Source organism: Balaenoptera acutorostrata, chromosome 12 (assembly GCF_949987535.1).
Source record: "Balaenoptera acutorostrata chromosome 12, mBalAcu1.1, whole genome shotgun sequence".
Classification (NCBI taxonomy): domain Eukaryota; kingdom Metazoa; phylum Chordata; class Mammalia; order Artiodactyla; family Balaenopteridae; genus Balaenoptera; species Balaenoptera acutorostrata.
The window spans coordinates 69,750,764-69,774,443 of NC_080075.1; the positions used below are offsets into that span (position 1 = coordinate 69,750,764).

At 37.3% G+C, this 23,680-nt stretch overlaps 1 protein-coding gene across 10 annotated transcripts in view; it reads right to left on the minus strand.

Annotated features, from left to right (window-relative positions):
• The window catches only part of LCLAT1 (lysocardiolipin acyltransferase 1), a 293,997-nt gene that overhangs the window by 112,052 nt on the left and 158,265 nt on the right, over window positions 1–23,680 (minus strand). For 9 of the 10 annotated variants that reach the window (XM_057557827.1, XM_057557828.1, XM_057557829.1 and 6 more), the window contains 2 exons: window positions 20,526–20,694; window positions 3,267–3,465 (listed from right to left, as the gene is read on the minus strand). In XM_057557827.1, coding sequence (XP_057413810.1) covers window positions 3,267–3,465; window positions 20,526–20,694 — 368 coding nt within the window. The remainder of the gene's footprint in view (window positions 1–3,266; window positions 3,466–20,525; window positions 20,695–23,680) is intronic. The other variant, XM_057557832.1, reaches the window with a different exon arrangement.

Here is a 23,680-nt window from a genome sequence, read left to right on the forward strand (position 1 = left end):
TCTGTTTTTCTTTCTCAGGATTGCTTTGGCTATCTGAGTTCTTTTGTATTTCCATACAAATTAAAAAAAAATTTTGTTCTAGTTCTGTGGAAAATGCCATTGATAATTTAATAGGGATTGCACTGAATCTGTAGATTGCCTTGGGTAGAATAGTCATTTTGACACTATTGATTCTGGTAGCATCTTTAGGATTCTCTACGTATAGTACCATGTCATCTGCAAACAGCGACAGTTTTACTACTTCTTTTCCAATCTGGATTTCTTTTATTTCTTTTTCTTCTCTGATTGCTGTGGCTAGGACTTCCAAGACTATGTTGAATAAAAGTGGCAAGAGTGTGGGAATTCCATGGTGGTCCAGGGGTTAGGACTTGGCACTTTCACTGCTGTGGCCAAGGTTCAATCCCTGGCTGGGGAACTAAGATCCCACAAGCTGCATGGCAAGGCCAACAAAAAAAAGTGGCTGAGAGTAGACATTCTTGTCCTGTTCTTCATCTTAGAGAAAATGCTTTCAGCTTTTCACTGTTGAGTCATTTTCTGTTTTCTTGTATTGCTCTTTATTTTCATTTTACTCTATTTTCCTCTTGGATATTTCATAATTCGCTCTTCATTTCTGACATGATTTTGCCTTTTTGTTCTTTTTTTTCCTTGAATTCAATTGACTTATATTTCTCCTTGTTTTCTTGTCTATTACTGTTCATTGTATTTCTCACTCAAAAGTATCTTTTTTTTAATATCCCCAAATGCTTAGTTAATGATAATTCATTCAGTTTGGAGTGTTGTGTTATGGTGTACATTTTTTGGCTTTTTGGTTTTTCAGTTCTGCCCTCCACTTAAGTTTCTTTTATGAATTTAAAAAGCTTTTATGGTTATTGGGTTTTGCTGTATAATTTTGGGGGTGGGGTAAGCAAAGACTGTTATTTCTTGCTTCTCTTTTTATTCCTGCAGGATTTTTAATTTCCTTGTTCTCCTTCACTACCACACTTCTAAGGGAAGCTCGCCCTTCTCTATATATCTGATTCTCCCTCAGAAGCAATACTTCTCTGAGGCATCTTCAGGTCCCACTGTCTTTCTAATCACTTCCTTGTATCGTGTGCTGTGAACTACTATGTCCAGACCTGTGTTCAGTATTTTGGCATTTAGCGTTAGACTTTAATTTTTCTGGGGATGCTTTTGTTCGTGCTTCCTCTAAGTTTTCCATGCCTCTCTACTCTAAGTCTCTTACCACTCTCAGAACCCACAGGTTTGCAATGATGGGAGGGTAGAAAGAACTCTTTTAGACTTTCTCTACTTAATACCAGAACCTTCTAAATGCCTTCTTTGTCTCCTGGTCATGCTGAAGAGATGAGTGATGTGGTTTTACTTCCTCTGCTTGTTGATTGGATGATTTTTGTTTTTTTAAAGATGAGGGGCTTCCCTGGTGGCGCAGTGGTTGAGAATCTGCCTGCTAATGCAGGGGACACGGGTTCGAGCCCTGGTCTGGGAAGATCCCACATGCCACGGAGCAGCTGGGCCCGTGAGCCACAATTGCTGAGCCTGCGCGTCTGGAGCCTGTGCCCCGCAACGGGAGGGGCCGCGATGGAGAAAGGCCCGCGCACCGCGATGAAGAGCGGTCCCCGCACCGCGATGAAGGGTGGCCCCCGCTTGCCGCAACTGGAGAAAGCCCTCGCACGAACCGAAGACCCAATACAGACAAAAATAAATTAATTAATTAATTAAAAAGAAAATCCTTAAAAAAAAAAAAACTTTAAAGATGAGGAAGATCAGGCAGCTGCCATTGTCCTCCAAAAACCATTGTAAGAAGGCTCTTAATTATGGATTCAATCTCTTTATTAGACATGAAGCTGTTTTAATTTATTTTTCATTTGTTTTCATTATTATCAGATTTTGTCAGTTGTATTTTTCTGAATGTAATTTGTTGATTTCATATATATTTTCAAGCTCATTCACATAATGTTCTTAATAAATATTCTGTTACTTTATTTTATGTAGAATCAGGAATGATAAACAAGACATTATCATTCTTGATCAGTCTTTTTAGGAATGTGGCAGTTTTTTAAAATACTAAAATATTTTTGACATTTCTGCCATCAAGAGGTGAAGTCTATGCTCCCTCCCCTAGACTCTTTGAGGACAGTGATGGCTTCCACCAATAATGTACTGTAGATGTGATGCTATATGAATTCTGGGGCTAGGTCATAAAATGCCTTGCAGCTTCCTGCTGGTTCTATGGGGATGTTTGCTCTAGGGAAAGTCAGTTGCCATTTAAGGAATCTGACTATCCTGAGACCACAATACTGTTCAAGTGACAAAGAGAAAGATAAAACTATTAGCATGAAGGCAACTAAAACACAAACATGCAGTACTTCTTACTAGTCTATCCTGAGGACAATGCCTGCCCTTTGCCCTCACAAATCCTACACAATTTCAGTACACTGATAGGCACATGGTTTAGAGAGCAAAAAATTCAAATAAGAAATATTACATAGGAAACCAAAGAAGTACAGGTTTAATGGATGAGGCTGTCAGGGAGTATAGTGGGTGCTTCATCCACTCATATGTGAATAACTGGTTTGAATATATTTTTAGTCTGCTCCTCACCCCTACTTCACATTACAGAGTGGAGATCAATTAAGATTTAACATGCAATGTTGAAATATCCCTACTTATCCACCACTCAGTGAACATGCTGCTTTCCTAACTAACTAACTATGGAAAATAAACATTTCTAGGAATTTTAATATTATAGTATACAATAAGGACAGTGAAAAGTCTTTAAAAAAAAAAAAAAAAGTGATGGATTAGGTAAGTTCAGAAAACACCAGCACCTGGTATAACGCTTGGAACCAATGGTTATTCAATTACTATTCAATTATTAGATAATGTGAATGAATCAGTTCCTTTCAAGTACCTTATCAGCACAGACCACTTTCTGGCCTAAATTACCACAAGTATGACATGTAATAAAAAGTTACTGAACTATTAATTCATATTCTTCAAATTTTTGGTCCTCTGGGACCATATCTACTTCCTTGTGAATAGTTTATTCTCTTTCAACATAAGATGTTTCCGAAAAAGGATTAAAATAATTTATTATCCCCTAAGGAAAAAAAAAAACAAAACTGGTGATTGTTTTTGGCTAGGGAGGGAAAAAAGTGGAAATGGCTTTAATACTTAAGTGGAGTTTAGTAAGTTATTCTGTAGTTTTAGAGTGAGTACATCATATATAAAATAAATGAACAACTTATAATAATTTGTGAATAACCTACCAAATCCTGGAACACTTTTGAGAGTGGCTTTGAGGCAAATTTTCTCTAATCTGAGGTAGCTATATCTCATCAGACAATTCCACAGGAACATCCAGTCCATTCTTGTCCGATGATTCATGATAATGACACTTCTTTCTCCAGGAACAAATGCATCACCTGTTATAATCACTTTTACACCAAACATGGTCTCCAGCAATGCCTACAGAAAAAACAAACAATACAGATATTTAACAATTTAAAGTTATGATTTCCCATAGGTAAATTTTATCATGTCCTATAAATAAATCTGATTTCTAATAAGTCAAAAGCATGTTATTCTTGCTTCTATAACAAATTAAGAAAAAGAAGTTAATCTGGAAGAACATGACAGCACTGTTTCTATTTTCAGTTCTACTAATTTAAGTTTCTGGCAGTTCCCTAATTTAAAAATGCTAACTTTCATTGAAATCTTCAAGATGGATTATTAAGACAAAAAGAAAAAGTACAAAAGGCATACAAAAAGTTTCCACCGTGTAATTTTTTCAGGTTAAAGATATATAAGAAGATTTTTAAATTTTTTAATAAAAAGAATAGTCAAGAAATTTAATACTGAACATAGGACTGAGGGAACAGAGAGTCAAATTTTTCATTTTATACCTTTCTGTACTAAGATTTTTTTTTTAAACAAATACACGTATCTGTTTATTTTTTAAATATATAAAGAATGTATATTTACTAAAGTGCTGCAGCCCCAGTACCTACAATAGTGCTTGGCACATAGAAGATCAAATATTTGCCAAATTTGCTTAATTAACTTTTCTGATGGCCAGGCAGAAAGTATATATGAAATATTTAGAAGAAAATAAATTACAGACTGAAGTTCTTGAAAGAACAATAACATATTAAGAAGCCCTGATTACTGATTTCAATGCCCATTTAAATTTTTGAATAATTTACAGGTAACAAATTTACTAGTTAATAAATATTTGACTAATGGAGAGAAAACTGGTCCACAGCAGATAAAAGACAAGAAAATCGGAAGTTCTCTGGCAATATTATGAAAACTTTGATCAAAGTATAGCAAAGAAACTGTGGTACAGTTATGCAATGGAATATGATACAACAATGAAAACAAATGAACTATGGATATCTACAGCAACATGGACAACATACAAGCATAATGTTGAGAGAAAAAAAACCAAACAAGAATATATACATTAAGTGTCCATATATAAATCTTTCTGAAACAGACAGTAACTAAGATATTCTACAGCTAAATATACAGATGGTAAAAATACAAGCGGTAAAATTAAAAAGAAAAGCAAGGAAATAACTATCTTACAAGTCAGGACAGTAACTACTTCTACTAAATAGGAGGGTGTTGCGACTGGGAAGCTAGGTGGCTTGCTGACAATTTCCTACTTCTTGATTTGGCTGATAGTTACACTTTAAAATTATTTATTAAAGTGCCTTTATGTTTTATTAATTTTTCAGTATATTTCCAAAAAGACCTTTTTAAAAAAAAGTATGATACAAAAGAACAATAGGACCTCAAATAGGACCAAGAAAAAAACAGGTTAAAAGGAATATTAGCTTTAAAAAAAAGATATGTTTGTTATTATGTCCACAGTATTACAGAGTCAGAGGGTTAAGATGTAAAACATGATCATTTGGGCTAAAGTAGCTACAAAATGCCTGCGGTTTTCGTCAAATTTTCAAAAGCGTCCACAACCACTCAAATAGTTATAATCCCCACGCCCACTCCAAAGTCTGGGAAGGTAAGTTCCAACGTAGAAGAGAGTTCAGAATGGAGCGGATCGGGGAGGAGCCCTCTAGGCTTGGACCCACAGCAAAAAATAACCATTTTTCCACTTACAAGTGTAAAGGGCTGTCAACTACCAAAGTGAATCACTGAATTATACGTCTTGGCCCAGATGACATGTCTGAAGTCACCATCCAAGGTTAGTTTAGATCAGCCCCACTCTGCATTCCAAATATGATATACTTTTCAGATTTTGCAAAGAACTGAAATGCAAGAAACCCTTCCTTTAACTGGTAGAAAGAGGCAGCTGACTACTAATTGTATGTTGTACTATAGAAAACAGTTAAAAATCTTAAGCCTATAATTCCCAAACACCAACTCTAACCTTACATGTGTAATTTCTAATACGTTTCCTATGAATCCCAAAATAATCGTTAGCCTTTTGTCATAGTAAATATCAAAATAAAAAATCCTAGACTGTAGAGGAGCATATCATGAAGTATTCTCCTCCCTGCCATCCAGCACTCTATCAGAATGCGACTGAAAGTTATATATAATCTTCTGGGCAGCCTAGATCTCTAGTTCACATTAATCATTTTTAATACCAGATAAGACATACCTAGTCAACATTATTTACAGCTCCTACAAAAGCAGAATAACAAATACACTACAGAAATAAAGTTGTAATGCCTATAAAGAACTCCAGAATTCAAATAATCCAGATCAAAAACTGTTTAAAAGAAAAAAAGACACTATTCTCATATTTGTTCTGTTTCTAGTACAGAAGATAACAGTTTTAGCAGTAAGAAACTAATCTTATAAAATTTTATGTTTTATGTCTTAAACTGAACCAAGAGTGATAATTCTCATGACTTTTACTTAACTGGTCAAAGATCTCGCCTAGAATTAGAAATACAGAAGTAATTTCTGAGGATCTTTTATATACCGCTATTTACTACCTCCAAGTGTGTATGAAAACAAAGATGAATGGGTCCCCTCATGATCACAGAGACTCAGTTTTGCCATCATGCCCCATGTTCCTATTTATTACTCCAGTGGATCTTTACTTAGTCTGATGTAAGAAAGATCTATGACGTTCCTCATCTCCAAGTCTGCTTTGGCTTTTCAGACTCAGCTTAGGCCCGGCTCCTCAAATCCTTAGCTATTTAAGGACGCGCAATCCCAAGTCATTCATCAATCCCAAATCATTCATCAAAGACTGAGACCCCCTTTCTTAAGAGCAGCAGTCTAGACAGAAATTATATTCAGTAATCTATGTTTGTTGAACACCTGTTGTGTTCTAGGACAGGAATGGAATCAGCAAGCTGTGGAAGAGACATGTGTCCTAGATGGGGAGTTAAGGGAGTTAGAAAATGACCGCCGAATTCCTACGACATGATTTATGGAACTCCAAGTAGTCCTAATAATCTCAGTAATTAGCTAACAAACACTGTTGGAAAGACTCAGAATTTTCAGAAGCAAAAACTGCTCTGGGCACAAGCAAAGTTTGACCTGACAGTATTGATTATGCTGAACAGAACCATCCAAAAATCAAATGAACAAGGACATGTACTCCTCATTACAAAAATGTTCCAAGGGAGACTGAATTGCAGACTAGAAGTACTTTGCAGACTTCAGGAAAGGATTCTCAGACACACAGGTAAGTTAGACTAGGTGACCTCTAAGTCTCATCTAACTCTAAGATTCTAAATGATTTTATTGTGGTACCTCATTTAACAGAAAATGTGCCAATTAAAAATAGATAAGAAAAATCTTGCCAATGAAATCATTTTAATGAACAGGAGAAGCTTACAAAAGAAAAGATCATTTGTGACCATTTCTGTGAAGCAATAATTAGTCTAAATGCATTTACCCTAATTTATTTTTAGTGAAAAATGATTTTTAACTGGTTGGGATTGCTTAAAATAAAGTACACCTATGGAGAGAGAAAGCTAAATTCCTTCTGAATAAAAAATGATCTGTTGTACTATTTTCTTCAAAATAAAAACTCCATTAGCACCTTATGAAGGTATGAAATAAAAGATTATAAAAGACACCCTGACAGTTTTTCTTCCATTTCTTTTAACAGAGGTGTTCACTTTCTCAAAACTAGAACATCAACCTTCTATAACCTTGCTACAAGGGATTCAACTTCTATAAATTTCTAACTGAAAGACTCTCTGCTCGATATGCCACTACTGGTGAGCAAGGCAGTGAGTTAAAAAGTTGAGTAACAGAAGTGTTGTTTGCAAATATATACCAATTTAACACTACAATGGTGGTTGAATCTTGCCTATATGATAAGGTCTGAAGACAGGCAATAAGGCAAAAGTCAGGAATAGCTGAAACTACCCCTGAATATTTCATAGGAAAGTACCTACAAGAGACCAGCACACATCAGTAAGACCAGCTCAGCCTGTTTTTTCTGAATGTTGGACCAGATTTCTCCAACTGACCATCAGATGAAATTATTGGTTTGCATATTGTTTCAAACACAAGAATCATATTCACCACCGGACCACTCACATTTCAAAAATTCAGTCTCATCTCTCCACTCTCCCCATATCCACCCTAGAACACGTAATTGAAGCTGTAGAAGGTAAATAGATACATGACATAATTCTGCTGTAACAGTACTGGTACTAGTAGTAACAGCAGTAGGAGCAGCTATGGCAGACTTTGTCCAGTTAATTTGTCCATTTCTTCCAGAGTAATAGATTTTAATTGTGTACATGGCTGTCAGAAAAAAGACTACACTTCCCAGATTCTGTTACAGCTTTTAGCTGTTCTCACCAATGGGGTGAGCAAGAGAGATTATGTACCACTTGTAATTCACTGGTCTAAAGGGAAAGAACTTGCTCTGGACTTCCTTCCCTCCCCACTTCCTGCTGAGTGGGGCAAAGAAGGGGTAGTGAACAGTCTTGACCATATAGAAGAGGATATTATGCCAGGCTGGGTGAAAGGAATTGGAGTCCTTGAGTGACATCAGGGAACAAAGCTAACCTGTCAACCTGGACTTGAGGGTGAATAAAGTTCTGTCTTTTTCCAGCCACTATGTTTTGAACTTTCTTTGATAACGTAGTTTAGCCTACCCCCTAAAACTTTTATAGTAGCAAACATTTACTGCTTACTTTGGAAAGGCTATATTCATTATCTCATCTAGTCATCACAATAACTCTCTGTGGTAGGCGGTATTAGAACTCCTTTATTTATTTATTTTTAAACAGATGAAGAGAAGTTTAGAGAGGCTAAGTAGTTTAGCCAAGTTCAAATGACTAGAAAGTGGGAAGGCCAACAGTGAAACCAAAAGTCTGTGTCTAATACCTGTACGAATAAGCAGTCTGCTTATATTGGGTTTCCAAAGAAATTAGATTGATTAGACCCTGGAAAGCATAGCAATTGCAATGATTTCTACCAATGTAGTAACTCAAGAAAATCCTCAAAACTCTTAAGGTTTTGGTAGAGAGAGTCAGCCAAAAACATGTAATTTATAATCACAAAATCATACACTGTGGAATATTTATCACATTAAAGAAAACAAAGTAGCAGCAACATATGACTGTTATTAAAAAAAAATCATTTACCTCTAAATGTTTGCTTTAGAATCAGATACACATTGCTGACTCTGGAATGGATCTCAAAAGATCATCTACTCCAATTTCCTTATTGTACAGATGATGAAATAAAAACCTTAAAGTTATGTAAATGACTTGAAAATTTATAACTTTCAAAACAAAACCTTAAAGTTATGTAAATGACTTGAAAATTTATAACTTTCAAAACAAAATGTCTCTGATTTTATAATAACTATAAACAGAATTATTTAACAGTTTGTAGATGACTTATTAGAAATAGGTACTTGTGATGGTTAATTTTATGTAACTGAACAATATGCTTATTTCACTTAATATAAATATTTCATGGAGGAATGCTTTATAAATAAACGAGTAATGGTGATTAAAACAATACCACAAAATGAATATTTTCTATTAAATCATATGTTTGACAGCTGCAACAAAGCACTGGGCTTCTTATCTTTAAAGATGATTTAAAAATCTAACTCTAAAAAGTCATGGCCTGGAACGTCAACTTCTGTCCTCTAACAAAGGAAGTAGTCTTTCAATCAAATGAAAGCCAGAAAAGAAACTAGTCAAGTTGTGTAAATCTACAACTAGGAAAGACAGTTTAGGTAGAGAACTATTATCTCCACGAGGACAGAGGTCATAAGCTAGGATGGGAGACACTTAAGAGGAGTTAATAAATTAATAATAAATAAATGAGTGTACAGGGATCCTGCTGCTACTTGTTCAATAAACACAAGTTACAACACAAAACATCCTTCTATTCAGAGAAAGAAATTTTGCCTGACAGATAAGGAGGATACATACTACTAATGTAGGAATTACGCAAATATTCAATGCAAAGTATTTCCTACAGGAACAATAAAAAGAGAGGATGAGGGGCCCTAACAGAGTACATGGCACCACACTTACCTACCCAGTTGACTCACAGCAAAATAGAGTCACTACAATTACTACCTGAGGAATCTCAAGAAAGTAGTGAAACCAATAAAAGAACCCAAAGTAAGTTCTAGAACTTTACAGTATTTTAAATCGAAATCCACTGTGTAAACAAAACACAGATTAGAGGTGGCAAAAGAGAGGGTCAGTGAACTTGGTGACCTGTGTAACAATCTAAGCAATCCAGCATACATATAATTGTGGACACAAAAGGATAAAAGAGAGTAAACGGGGCAGAAAAAAATATGTAAAGAAATAATGGCCCCAAATTTCCCAATTTGGACAAAAACAAAGCTGCAGATCTAAGCCGTCCAATGGAACATGGCAAAATAAAGAAAACTATACCTAGGCATATCATAATCAAACTGCTAAAAAACAAAGAGAAATCTTTAAAGCAGCCAGAGGAAAATGACACATTACATAAAGGGAAGCAACAACATGTATGATAGCTAACTTTTTATCAAAAACAATGGAGAACTTCAAGAGGAACATAAGACAGGGGAACTTCAAAGTGGGGGGTGGGGGGCCCCGCAGGGTGAGTCACCCCAGAAATGCCAGCAACATTAGCCTTCAAAAATGGAGGTAAACTTAACTTTTAATTAAATAAAAACAGAATCCATCTACAGGAGCCCTCACTACAAGAAAAGCTTAAGGAAGTTCTTCAGGCTGATGGGAAATGTCACTAGATAGAAACTGTACCATACAGGAAGAATAAAGAACACTGTGGGACTTCCCTGGTGGCACAGTGGTTAAGAATCCGCCTGCCAATGCAGGGGACACGGGTTCGATCCCTGCTCCAGGAAGATCCCACATGCTGCAGAGCAGCTAAGCCCGTGCGCCACAACTACTGAGCCTGCGCTCCGTAACTACTGGGCCCACACATCACAACTACTGAAACCTGTACACCTAGAGCCTGTGCTCCGCAACAAGAGAAGCCACCACAGTGAGAAGCCCACGCACCACAACGAAAGGTAGCCCCGGCTCGCCACAACTAGAGAAAGCCTGCGCATAGCAATGAAGACCCAACGCAGCCAAAAAACAAAAAACACTGTAAATGGATGATATTTAGATAAAACACTGTTCTATGGAGTTTACTGTGTAAGTAGATGCAATATGACAATAAAAGCACAAAGAATGTGAGAACAAATGCACCACACTGTTACAAGGCTCTTACATTTTATATGTAGTAAAATTACTCTAGGTGGACTGTGACACACTACGTAATCCCTAAAGGCATGATTTTATAACATTTATAAAAATATAAACACACACACACACACACACACACACACACACATACACACATATATATATATATATATAAATTTTTCTTTCAACAAATAGAGGAGAGAATACTGCACAATTCTTGATACTAAAGTTTGAGCTAGTTTGACCCTGAAACTTCTTTATGTTTGTCCACTCATCCAACGAGTATTTACTAATATGCTCCTTGTTCCAGGTATTTCAGCAACCTATGTCTTTGGTTTCTCTAGAAAAAGAAAAGGCTTCTATGACTATTTCTTGTCAATTTTCATCTTCCACTGCAACAGAATCATCTCACTAATGAAACTGACTTTATTACGAGTTGTTGGTTTCTCAGATTTCCTCCCCACCCCCCAAAGTCAGGTATTCCCTGGCTTGAAAAGAACTCCAAACCTTCTTCTTTAGAAACAATCATGAGGTGCCAATGAGTTTCTTACCACCTGGAATGGTTAAGGTGCCAGGTGACTCTGACCAACCCTTGAAGGTTTTCTTATCACCTAAAGCTCTAATGGCAGCAGACAAACTGGGTTTAATCTCAGCTCTGTTTAAATAATTTGCTTATGCATGTGAACTTGGGCAAATTATTTTCTCAAAACTTCCATTTCCTCTTCTGTAAAATGGGGATGATGGCGGCACCTAAAATGTGGCTGTCTTATTAAAGCACTTAGCATAACATCTGCCACATAAGTGGTCAATAGCTATGATCATCACTACCCTTGGGTTTTTAGTTTGATTTTTCCTTTTAACAAAACCTCCTAATTCTTCTCCTTATATCTGAATTAAATATGCCATACCTTTCCACAGGTATTTATCTACCAGTAGGTTACAATCCCTTTAGTTTGTGCCTGTAGAAAAGTCAGCTTTAAGTACAAATAGAGAAAAGAAAATGAGAAGAAGGAGGAGACTACTTTTAGTTTAACAATATCACATTTCATAAAACAGATATGCCTGAATAAAATATTTTTAATTAACCTTGTAACAAGGGAGGAATATAATCTGTAAAATTATTCATCACAGGATTTCTTTTTAAAATATGAGAAGAAGGAGAGTGCACTGTAAACAATTTATTAAAATTCAATTTACAGGGAACTTTTGAGAAACGTCTACTCTATCAAGGTAGGTACTCCCCCACCAACCACTGTTTGTTTCTGGAAATCTTTCCCTATCAACCTCCACCTGAGGGGTCTATAGCATCAGCATTGATACTTTCCTCTCTACAAACACAACAATGGCAGTCTGCCTGAGGGGAAAAAGACAACTCATTCAAAAGAAACAGGTAGAGAAGACCCTTCAACAAGCGAAGGAAGAGAATTCCCTCCTTCTTCTCCTTTTCAGGTATTATACTCACCACCTCCACCAAAACAGGTCAATAAACCCAGTAAAATTAAGTTCCAGGTGTTGCTCAGGGAAAAGAAGGAACAGAACACTCAGGAAATATGACCCATTCAAGGTAAAGGAGGCTGCTTGCACAACACTTCATTTTTGGAGAAGGCACTGCTCTTAAGCAACAACAAAGGGCTGAAACCGGTTCAGTGCCAGAGAAGGGAGAAGTATAGACTGGAAACCTATAAGGAGTAACCAGCTCTCAGTGTCAGAGGGACATGTGCTCAGAGCAGTATGCACAGACCTCGTAGCAAATATCTGGCTGATCCAAGAATTTACTATATGTTTTGTATGCACTTTTACCTCACACGTTTTCAACCTAGCCCCCAGACAGAAAATCACTTCATTCCTAAATTCTGTGGTTACTGGGGAGACTTGATCACATCAATGTCACAAGTTTTAAAAAGTCTGTTATCTGAATCTTAATCTTTGTCATTTTATAAAATAAATGGAGGAGGTGCAGACAAGATGGCGAAGTACAAGGACATGAGCGCACTTCTTACAAAAACACGAAAACCACAACTATCTGCTGAACAATCATCAACCAAAAAAAAAACACTCGAACCTACCAAAAAAGATATCCTACATCTAAAGACAAAGAAGCGACACTGAGACAGTAGAACGGGCGGAAACACGATAAAATCAAATCCCATACATGCCGGGTGGGCAACCCACAAACTGGAAAATAATTATACCACAGAAGTTCCCTCACAGGAGTGAAAATTCTGAGCCCCACATCAGGCTTCCCAGCCTGTGGGTCTCGCAACAGGAGAAGGAGCCCCCAGAGAAACCAGCTTTGAAGGCCAGCAGGGTTTGAAAGGAGGGATTCCACAGGGTTGGGGGAAACAGAAATTCCACTCTTGGAGGGCTCACACAAGGTCTCGTGTGCACCAGGACCCAGGGAAAAAAGCAGTGACCTCATAAGAGCCTGGGCCAGACCTACCTGCTGGTATTGGAGGGTCTCCTGCAAAGGAGGGGAGACACTGTGACTCACCGGGGGTACCAAAACACTGGTGGTGATAGTTCTGGGGAGTACTCATTGACGTGAGCCCTCCTGGAGGCTGCCATTTTCTGACCAAGGCCTGGCCCTACCCAACAGCCTGTAGGCTCCAGTGATGGGACGCCTTAAGCCAAACAAACAACAGGGGGAGGACACAGCCCCACCCATCAGGAGACAGGCTACTTAAAGTCTTCCTGAGCACACAGCTGCCAGATAAACACACCCCCTGACACAGACCTGCCCACCAGAAGGACAAGACACAGCTCCACCCACCAGTGCGCAGGAACCAGTCAATCCCACCCAGAAACCTGCATAAGCCTCTCAGACAGCATCATCCACCAGGGGGCAGACAGCAGAAGCAAGAAAACTACATCCCTGCAGCCTGCAGAATGAAAACTGCAATCACAGAAAGTTAGACAAAGTGGGATGAGAGAGGAATATGTCCCAGATGAAGGAACAAGATAAAATCCCAGAAGAAAAACAAAATGAAGTGGAGATAGGCAACCTACCTGAAAAGAATTCAGAGTAATGATAGTAAAGATGATCCAAGATCTCAGAAAAAGAATGGAGGCACAGATCTAGATGATGCAAGAAATATTTAACAAAGACCTAGGAGAAATAAAGAATAAACAAACAGAGATGAAAAATAACTGAAATAAAAAATACACTACAGGGCTTCCCTGGTGGCGCAGTGGTTGGGAATCCGCCTGCCAATGCAGGGGACACGGGTTCGAGCTCTGGTCCGGGAGGATCCCACATGCCGCAGAGCAACTGAGCTCGTGCGCCACAACTACTGAGCCTGCGCTCTAGAGCCTGTGAGCCACAACTACTGAGCCCAAGTGCCACAACTACTGAAGCCCATGCGCCTAGAGCCCGTGCTCCACAATAAGAGAGGCCACCGCAATGAGAGGCCTGCGCACCGCAATGAAGAGTGGCCCCCGCTCGCCGCAACTAGAGAAAGCCCGCACACAGCAACGAGGACCCAACACAGCCAAAAATAAATAAATAAAATAAATAAATTTATAAAAAAAAAAAAAAAAAAAATACACTACAAGGAATCCATAGCAGGGTAAGTGAGGCAGAATAACAGATAAATGAGCTGGAAGACAGATTGGTGGAAATGACTGCCGTGGAACAGAATAAAGAAAAAGAAATAAAAAGAAATGAGGACAGATGAGGACAGTCTAAAAGTCCTCTGGGACAATACTAAATGCACCAACATTCGCATTATAGGGATCCCAGAAGGAGAAGAGAGAGAGAAAGAGCCTGAGAAAATATTTGAATAGATAATAGCTGAAAACTTCCCTAACATGGGAAAGGAAACAGTCACCCAAGTCCAGGAAGCACAAAGATAAGCCCAAGGAGGAACACATAGTAATCAAACTGACAAAAATTAAAGACAAAAAATATAAAAAGCAACAAGAGAAAAGCAACAAATAACATACAAGGGAACTCCTGTAAGGTTATCAGCTGATTTTTCAGCAGAAACTCTTCAGGTCACAAGGGAGTGACATGATATACAATATTTTAAGTGATGAAAGGGAAGACCCTACAACCAAGAATACTCTACCCAACAAGGCTCTCAATCAGATTCAACAGAGAAATCAAAAGCTTTACAGACAAACAAAAGCTAAGAGAATTCAGCAACACCAGACCCACCTTTGCAACAAATGCTAAAGGAACCTCTAGCTGGAAAAGAAAAAGCTACAACTAGAAACAAGAAGATTACGAATGGAAAACCTCACCGGTAAAGGCAAACATGAAGTAAAGGTAGGAAGTCATCCACACACAAATATGATATCAAACCCAGCAATCATGAGAAGATGACAGTACAAATACAGGTTATTGAAAATGCATTTGAAATTGAAAGACTAGCAAATTAAAACAATCCTTTTTATATATAAAGTGCTATTCAAAACCTCGTGGTAAACACAAACCAAAAATCTACAATAGGTATGCACACAAAAAAGAAAAAGGAATCCAAACACAACACTAAAATTAGTCATAAAATCCTAAAAGAGAACCAAAGAGGAAGGGATGAAAAAAGACCTACAAAAACAGATAACAAAATTGCAGTAAGAACACACATATTGATAATTACCTTAAACTTAAATGGATTAAATACCTCAACCAAAAGACTGTCAAAAATTAAATACAAAGAAAAAATATTAAAAGCAACAAGGGAAAAGCAACAAATAACATACATGGGAATCCCCATAAGGTTATCAGGTGATTTTTCAGCAGAAACTATGCAGGCCAGAAGGGAGTGGCAGGATATGTTTAAAGCGATGAAAGGGAAAAACCTACAACCAAGACTACTCTACCCAGCAAGGATCGCATTCAGATTCAACAGAGAAATCAAAAGCTTTACAGACAAGCAAAAGCTAAGAGAATTAATAAGCACCACCAAACCAGCTTTACAACAAATGCTAAAGGAACATCTCTAGGCAAGAAACACAAGAGAAGAAAAAGACCTACAAAGACAAACCCAAAACAATAAAGAAAATGGTAATAGGAACATATAGATAACTACCTTAAATGTAAATGGATTAAATGCTCCAACCAAAAGACAAAGGCTGAATGGATACAAAAACAAGACCCATATATTTGCTGTCTATAAGAGACCCACTTCAGATCTAGGGACACATACAGACTGAAAGTGAGGGGATAGAAAATGTATTCCATAGCAATAGAAATCAAAAGAAAGCTGGAGTAGCAATACTCATATCAGACAAAAAGACTTTAAAATAAAGACTGTTACAAGAGACAAAGAAGGACACTACATAATGATGAAGGGATCAATCCAAGAAGATATAACAATTACAAGTATATATGCACCCAACACAGAAGCACCTCAATATATAAGGCAAATGCTAACAGTCATAAAAGGAGACATCGACAGTAACACAATAATAGTGGGGGACTCTAACACCCCACTTTTATCAATGAACAGATCATCCAGACAGAAAATCAGTAAGGAAACACAGGACTTAAATGACACACTAGAGGAGATGGACGTAAGTGATATTTATCGAACATTCCTTCCAAAAGCAGCAGAATACACATTCTTCTCAATTGCACATGGAACATTCTCCAGGACTGATCACATGCTGGGCCACAAAGTGAGCCTTGGTAAATTTAAAAGAACTGAAATCATATAAAGCATCTTCTCCGACCACAACGCTATGATATTAGAAATTAACTACAAGAAAAAAACTTTAAAAAACACAAACATGTGGTGGCTAAACGATATGCTACTAAACAACCAATGGATCTCACTGAAGATATCAAAAAGGAAATCAAAAAATACCTAGAGACAAATGAAAATGAAAGCATTATGATCCAAAACCTGTGGGACACAGCAAAAGCAGTTCTAAGAGGGAAGTTTATAGCAATACAGTCTTACCCCAGGAAACAAGAAAAATCCAAAATAAACAACCTAACCTTACACCTAAAGCAACTAGAGAAAGAAGAGCAAACAAAACCCCAAGTTGGAAGAAGGAAAGAAATCATAAAGATCAGAGCAGAAATGAATGAAAGAGATGAAGAAAATGATAAAAAAGATCAATGAAACTAAAAGCTGGTTCATTAAAAAGATAAACAAAATTGATATACCTTTAGCCAGTCTCATCAAGAGAACAAGAGAGGGCTCAAATCAGTAAGATTAGAAATGAAAAAGAAGAAGTTACGAAAGACACCACAGAAATACAAAATTTCATAAGAGACTACTACAAACAACTGTATGCCAATAAAATGGGCAACCTTGGAAGAAATGAACAAACTCTCAGAAAGGTACAATCTCTCAAGACTGAGCCAGGAAGAATTAGAAACTATGAACTGACCTGGAAGAATCAGAAACTATGAACTGACCAGGAAGAATCATAAACTATGAACTGACCAGTCACAAGTACTGAAATTGAAACTGTGATTAAAAAACTCGAACAAACAAAAGTCCAGGACTAGATGGCTTCATAGGAAAATTCTATCAAACATTTAGAAAAGAGTTAACACCTATCCTTCTTGAACTGTTCCCAAAAAATGCAGAGGAACAAACACTCCCAAACTCATTCTATGAGGCCACCATCACCCTGACACCAAAACCAAAGATACCACAAAAAAAGAAAATTATAGGCCAACAACACTGATTCGAAAATGTGCAACAAAACACTAGCAAACCAAATCCAACAATACATTAGGAGGATCATACACCACGATCAAGTGGGACTTATCCCAGGGGATGCAAGAATATTTCAATATCTGCAAATCCATCAGTGTAATACACCATATCAACAAATTGAAGAATAAAACCATATGATCATCTCAATAGATGAAGAAAAAGCTCTTGACAAAATTCAACACCATTAATGATAAAAACTCTCCAGGAAGTCAGTATAGAAGGAACTAACCTCAACACAATAAAGGCCACATATGACAAACGTACAGCTAACATCATACTCTGTGGTGAAAAGCTGAAAGCATTTCCTCTAAGATCAGGAAGAACACAACAATGTCCATTCTCGCCACTTTTATTCAACATAGTTTTGGAAGTCCTAGCCACGGCAATCAGAGAAAAAAAAGAAATATAAGCAGTCCAAGTTGGAAAAGAAGTAGTAAAACCGTCACTGTTTGTAGACGACATGATACTATACATAGAAAATCCTAAAGATGCTACCAGAAAACTACTAGACCTCATCAATGAATTCAGTAAAGTTGCAGGATACAAAATTAATGCACAGAAATCTGTTACATTTCTATAAACTAACAATGAAAGATCAGAAAGAGAAGTTGAAGAAACAATCCCATTTACTGTCACATCAAGAAGAATAAAATACCTAGGAATAAACCTACCTAAGGAGACAAAAGACCTGTACTCTGAAAACCGTAAGACACTGATGAAAGAAATCAAAGACACAAACAGATGGAAGGATATACCATGTTCTTGGGTTGGATGAGTCAATAGTGTCAAAATGACTATACTACTCAAGGCAATCTACAGATTCAATGCAATCCCTATCAAATTATCAATGGCATTTTCCACAGAACTAGAACAAAATTTTTTTTAATTTGTATGGAGACACAAAAGACCCCAAATAGCCAAAGCAATCCTGAGAAAGAAAAACAGAAATGGAGGAACCAGGCTCCCTGACTTCATATTATACTACAAAGCTACAGTCATCAAAACAGTATGGTACTGGCACAAAAACAGAAATATAGATCAATGGAACAGGATGGAAAGCCCAGAAATAAACCCACACATCCATGGTCAACTAATCTACGACAAAGGAGGAAAGACTGTACAATGAAGAAAAGTCAGTCTCTTCAATAAATGGTGCTGGGAAAACTGTACAGCTACCTGTAAAAGAATGATACTAGAACATTCTCAAACACCAGACACAAAAATAAACTCAAAATGAATGAAAGACCTAAAAAGACCCGATACTATAAAACTCTTAGAGAAAAACATAGGAAGGACACTCTTTGACATAAAACACAGCAAGATCTTTTTCAATCCATCTGCTAGAGTAATGGAAATAAAAACAAAAATAAACTAATGGGACCTATTTAAACTCAAAAGCTTTTTCACAGCAGAGGAAACCATAAACAAAACAAAAAGACACCCCACAGAATGGGAGAAAATATTTGCAAACAATGCGAATGACAAGGGATTAATCTCCAAAATTTACAAACAGCTCGTGCAGCTCAATATCAATAAAACTAACAACCCAATCAAAAAATGGGCAGAAGACCTAAATAAATATTTCTCCAAAGACATACAGATGGCCAAGAGGTACATGAAAAGATGCTCAACATTGCTAATTATTAGAGAAATGCAAATCAAAACTACAGTGAGATATCACGTCACACCGATCACAATGGCCATCATCAAAAAGTCTACAAACAATAAATGATGGAGAGGGTGTGAAGAAAATGGAAGCCTCCGACAACTGTTGGTGGGAATGTAAATTAGTAGAGCCACTATGGAAAACAGTATGGAGGGTCCTTAAAAAACTAAAAATAGAACTACCATATGATCCAGCAATCCCACTCCTGGGCATATATCTGGAGAAAACTATGGTTCAAAAGCATACATGCACCCCAATGTTCATTGCAGCACTGTTTATGATAGGCAAGACATGGAAGCAACCTAATGTCCATCAACCGATGAATGGATAAAGCTGTGGTACGTATATACAATGGAATATTACTCTGCCATTAAAAAGAATGAAATAATGCCATTTGCAACAACATGGATAGACCTGGAGATTATCATACTAAGTGAAGTAAGTCAGACAGAGAAAGACAAATATCATATGCTATTGCTTGTATGCGGAATCTTAAAAAAAAAAAAAAAAAAGATAGAAATGCACTTATCCAGAAACACACTCACAAGCTTATGGTTACCAAAGGGGAAGGTGGGGGGGGGGGGGGAGGACAAATTGGGAGTTTGGGATTGACATATACACACATTATATTTAAAATAGATAACCAACAAGGACCTACTGTATAGCAAAGGGAACTCTGCTCAATGTTCTGTAATAACCTAAATGGGAAAAGAATTTGAAAAAGAATAGATACATGTATATTAAATAAATAAATAAGACAAAAAAAAAAGAAGCAAGAGAAATACAAAATATAATAAAACAGGGCTTCCCTGGTGGCGCAGTGGTTAAGAATCCACCTGCCAAGGCAGGGGACATGGGTTCGAGGCCTGGTCAGGGAAGATCCCAGATGCCGTGGAGCGACTAAGCCCATGTGCCACAACTACTGAGCCTGCATTCTAGAGCCCATGAGCCACAACTACTGAAGCCCACGCACCTAGAGCCCATACTCCGCAACAAGAGAAGCCACTGCAATGAGAAGCCCACACACCACAACGAAGAGTAGCCCCCGCTCGCCGCAACCAGAGAAAACCCGCACGCGGCAACGAAGACCCAGTGCAGCCAAAAATAAAATAAATAAAATAAAAATAAATATAAATAAATTAATTAAATAAACGAAAATGCAATATAAAATTAACAATGTAAAAATTCTTCAGTCTGCATCTTTAGATTTTTTGCATTTTACTAAAGTATACCCCAGTGAAGGAAAATAAAATTCATTAGGAATATGGAAGAAACTCAATTTTGGAATATGGCCCTTAAATACATATTTTATTTCAAGAACATGAATTACTTCATTTCTCTCTTTCATTTAAAGGGGGAAATACAAAAACTAATGTGCTTCTTATGTACCACGAATATGTTTCTTCTAATATTTGACTAAATCTGACTCTAACAAAATGCAAATCAATAGGCTAGGCCACTTTGGTATGGTCACTTTGGTATGGTCTCTTTCTCTGCTGTTTAACTTACCACAGGTAGCGTGAGCCAGGTTGCCACAAGGCGGTTGTTGATCCAGCGATACCAAGATGGGTTTATAAACATCAAAGGTAAAAAGGGACCCAGCATGAAAATGCTTCCAAAAAAGCTTCCCCAAAACAGAGTGAGTATAAAGTATATCCCTCTCCATGACACCATGATTCTGAAAGACACAAAAAAAAATCGATATATTTTGTTACTGTAACTGCCCAAATTCAATTTCAGAATGATACATGTAATAATCTTTAATTATAGGGCTACAGAATGGGCCCTGATAAAGAATATGAGCTTGACTGCCCTCTTACATGACCTACAGGTCTAACAAGTCAGAACATTAGAAATGGATACTCTCCCCCAAAAGAGATATATTTATCAGTGGAACAGAATACAGAGCCCAGAAATAAACCCACACACCTATGGTCAATTAATCTTCGACAGGAAATCCCTGATGGTCCAGTGGTTAGGACTCTGCGCTTCCACTGCAGGGGGCACAGATTGGATCCCTGGCTGGGGAACTAAGATTCTGCATGCCAGGTGGTGCAGCCAAAAAAAAAAAAAAATCTTTGACAATGCAAGCAAGAATATACAATGGAGAAAAGACGATCTCTTCAGCAAGTGGTGCTGGGAAAGCTGGACAGCCACATGTTAATCAATGAAGTTAGAACATACCCTCACACCATACACAAATATAAACTCAAAATGGCTTAAATATAGGACATGACACCATAAAACTCCTAGAAGAGAACACAGGCAAAACATTCCCTGACTTAGCAATGTTTCCTTAGGTCAGTCTCCCAAGGCAACAGAAGTTAAAAGCAAAAATAAACAAATGAGAACTAATCAAACCTATAAGCTTTTACACTGCAAAGGAAACCACAAACAAAACGAAAAGACAACCTACGAATGGGAGAAAATATCTGCCAACAATTTGACTGACAAGGCCTTAACTACCAAAATATACAAACAGCTCATACAATTCAATAACAACAAAACAACCCAATCAAAAAATGGGCAGAAAACCTAAATAAATATTTCTCCAAAGAAGACATACAGATGCTCAATAGGCACATGAAAAGATGCTCAACATCGCTAATTATTAGAGAAATACAAATCAAAACTACAATGAGGTACCTCACACTGGTCAGAATGGCCACTGAAAAGTCTACAAATAACAAATGCTGGAGAGGGTGTGGAGAAAAGAGAACCATCCTACACTGTTGGTGGGAATGTAAATTGGTGCAGCCACCATGGAAAACAGTATGGAGGTTCTTTCAAAAACTAAAAATAGAGCTACCATATGATCCAGCAATCCCACTCCTGGGCATTTATCCAGAGAAAACCAAAATCCGAAAAGATATGTACACCTCAGTGTTCACAGTAGTACTATTTACAATAGTCAAGACACGGAAGCAACCTAAATGTCCACTGACAGATGAATAGACAAAGAAGATGAGTTATATATACAAAATGGAGTACTACTCAGCCATAAAAAGTAATGAAATAATGCCATTTACAGCAACATGGATGGACCTAGAGATTATCATACTAAGTGAAGTAAATCAGAAAGAGAAAGACAAATACCATATGCTATCACTTATACATGGAATCTAAAATATGACACAAATGAACTTATTTATGAAACAGAAACAGACTCAGTCATAGAAAACAAACTTATGGTTACCAAAGGGGAAAGGGGGTGGGGGAGGGAAGCAGTAGGAGTTTTGGATTAGCAGTACAACAACAAGGTAAACAACAATATCCTGCTGTATAGCACAGGGAATTAAATTCAATATTCTGTAATAAACCATAATGGAAAAGAATATGAAAAAGAATACATATATATGTATAACTGAATCACTCTGCTGTATAGCAGAAACTAACACAACATTATAAATCAACTTTTTTTTTTAATTGAAATAAAGAAAAAAAAGAGATACTCTCAACTGACCTCCCCCCAAAAAGAAAAAAGCTGTTTAAAAAGCCTTGCTTTTTGTTCTGCTTATTAGTATTAACATAAAACTGTATATTTTCTTTTCCAAGACGTTATCCAACACAAAATTTTAAAATATTCCAGAGTTGTTGTTTTTTTATCTCTTCCTATAAAAAGTAGATTTAATGGACTAAGAACTGCGGAACAGCTTCCTAAGGGTGACTGTGCCTAAAAGTGATGGCAATTTTACAGAGTGCACTAAAAAAGAATTTTTTAAATCTAGAAATATTAATTCTTTACATTAGAACCTAAAAGTAATATCTTTGGGCAATTGGTTTTTATGAGCTGAAAGGTTAAGTAGAAGTCAGACTCCTCACTCACTTTCTTAAATTATTTGCCAATGGATTACTTTTGAGGGTCCTCATAATCAGATGAACAAAATATTGATGTTTTAAAAATAAACTGTTGGAAGCACAGTCTAAAATGAATAATCAAACATTTGATTTTACGACCTAAACTCTATGAGAGCAAAAACATGGTTTGCTTCAGGATAATAAAACCGTTGGAAACATTAAAACCATGAAAACAATAATGGCCTTAAAATTTATATATTAAAAAAGGTATTTCAGGGCTTCCCTGGTGGCGGAGTGGTTAGGAGTCCACCTGCCAACGCGGGGGACACAGGTTCGAGCCCTGGTCCAGGAAGATCCCACATGCCACGGAGCAACTAAGCCCATGCACCACTACTACTGAGCCTGCGTGCCACAACTACTGAAGCCCGTGCACCTAGAGCCTGTGCTCCGCAACAAGAGAAGCCACCGCAATGAGAAGCCTGCGCACCGCAACAAAGAGAAGCCCCCGCTTGCCGCAACTAGAGAAAGCCCGCACGCGGCAATGAAGACCCAGCGCAGCCAAAAATAAAATAAATTTTAAAAAAAAAGGTATTTCAGCAATTAAGACCTCTGAATATTTTTTTTAATATGTTTTATTTTGTTTATTCATTTATTTATTCGGTTGCGCCGGGTCTTAGTTGCAGTCGGTGGGCTCCTTAGTTGTGGCATGCAAACTCTTAGTTGCAGCATGAATGTGGGATCTAGTTCCCTGACCAGGGAACGAACCCGGGCCCCCTGCATTGGGAGTGCGGAGTCTTTAAGACCTCTGAATATTTGAAAAGACTCACAACAGGAAAAAGAAATAAAATTTCAAATGTCATGGTGCT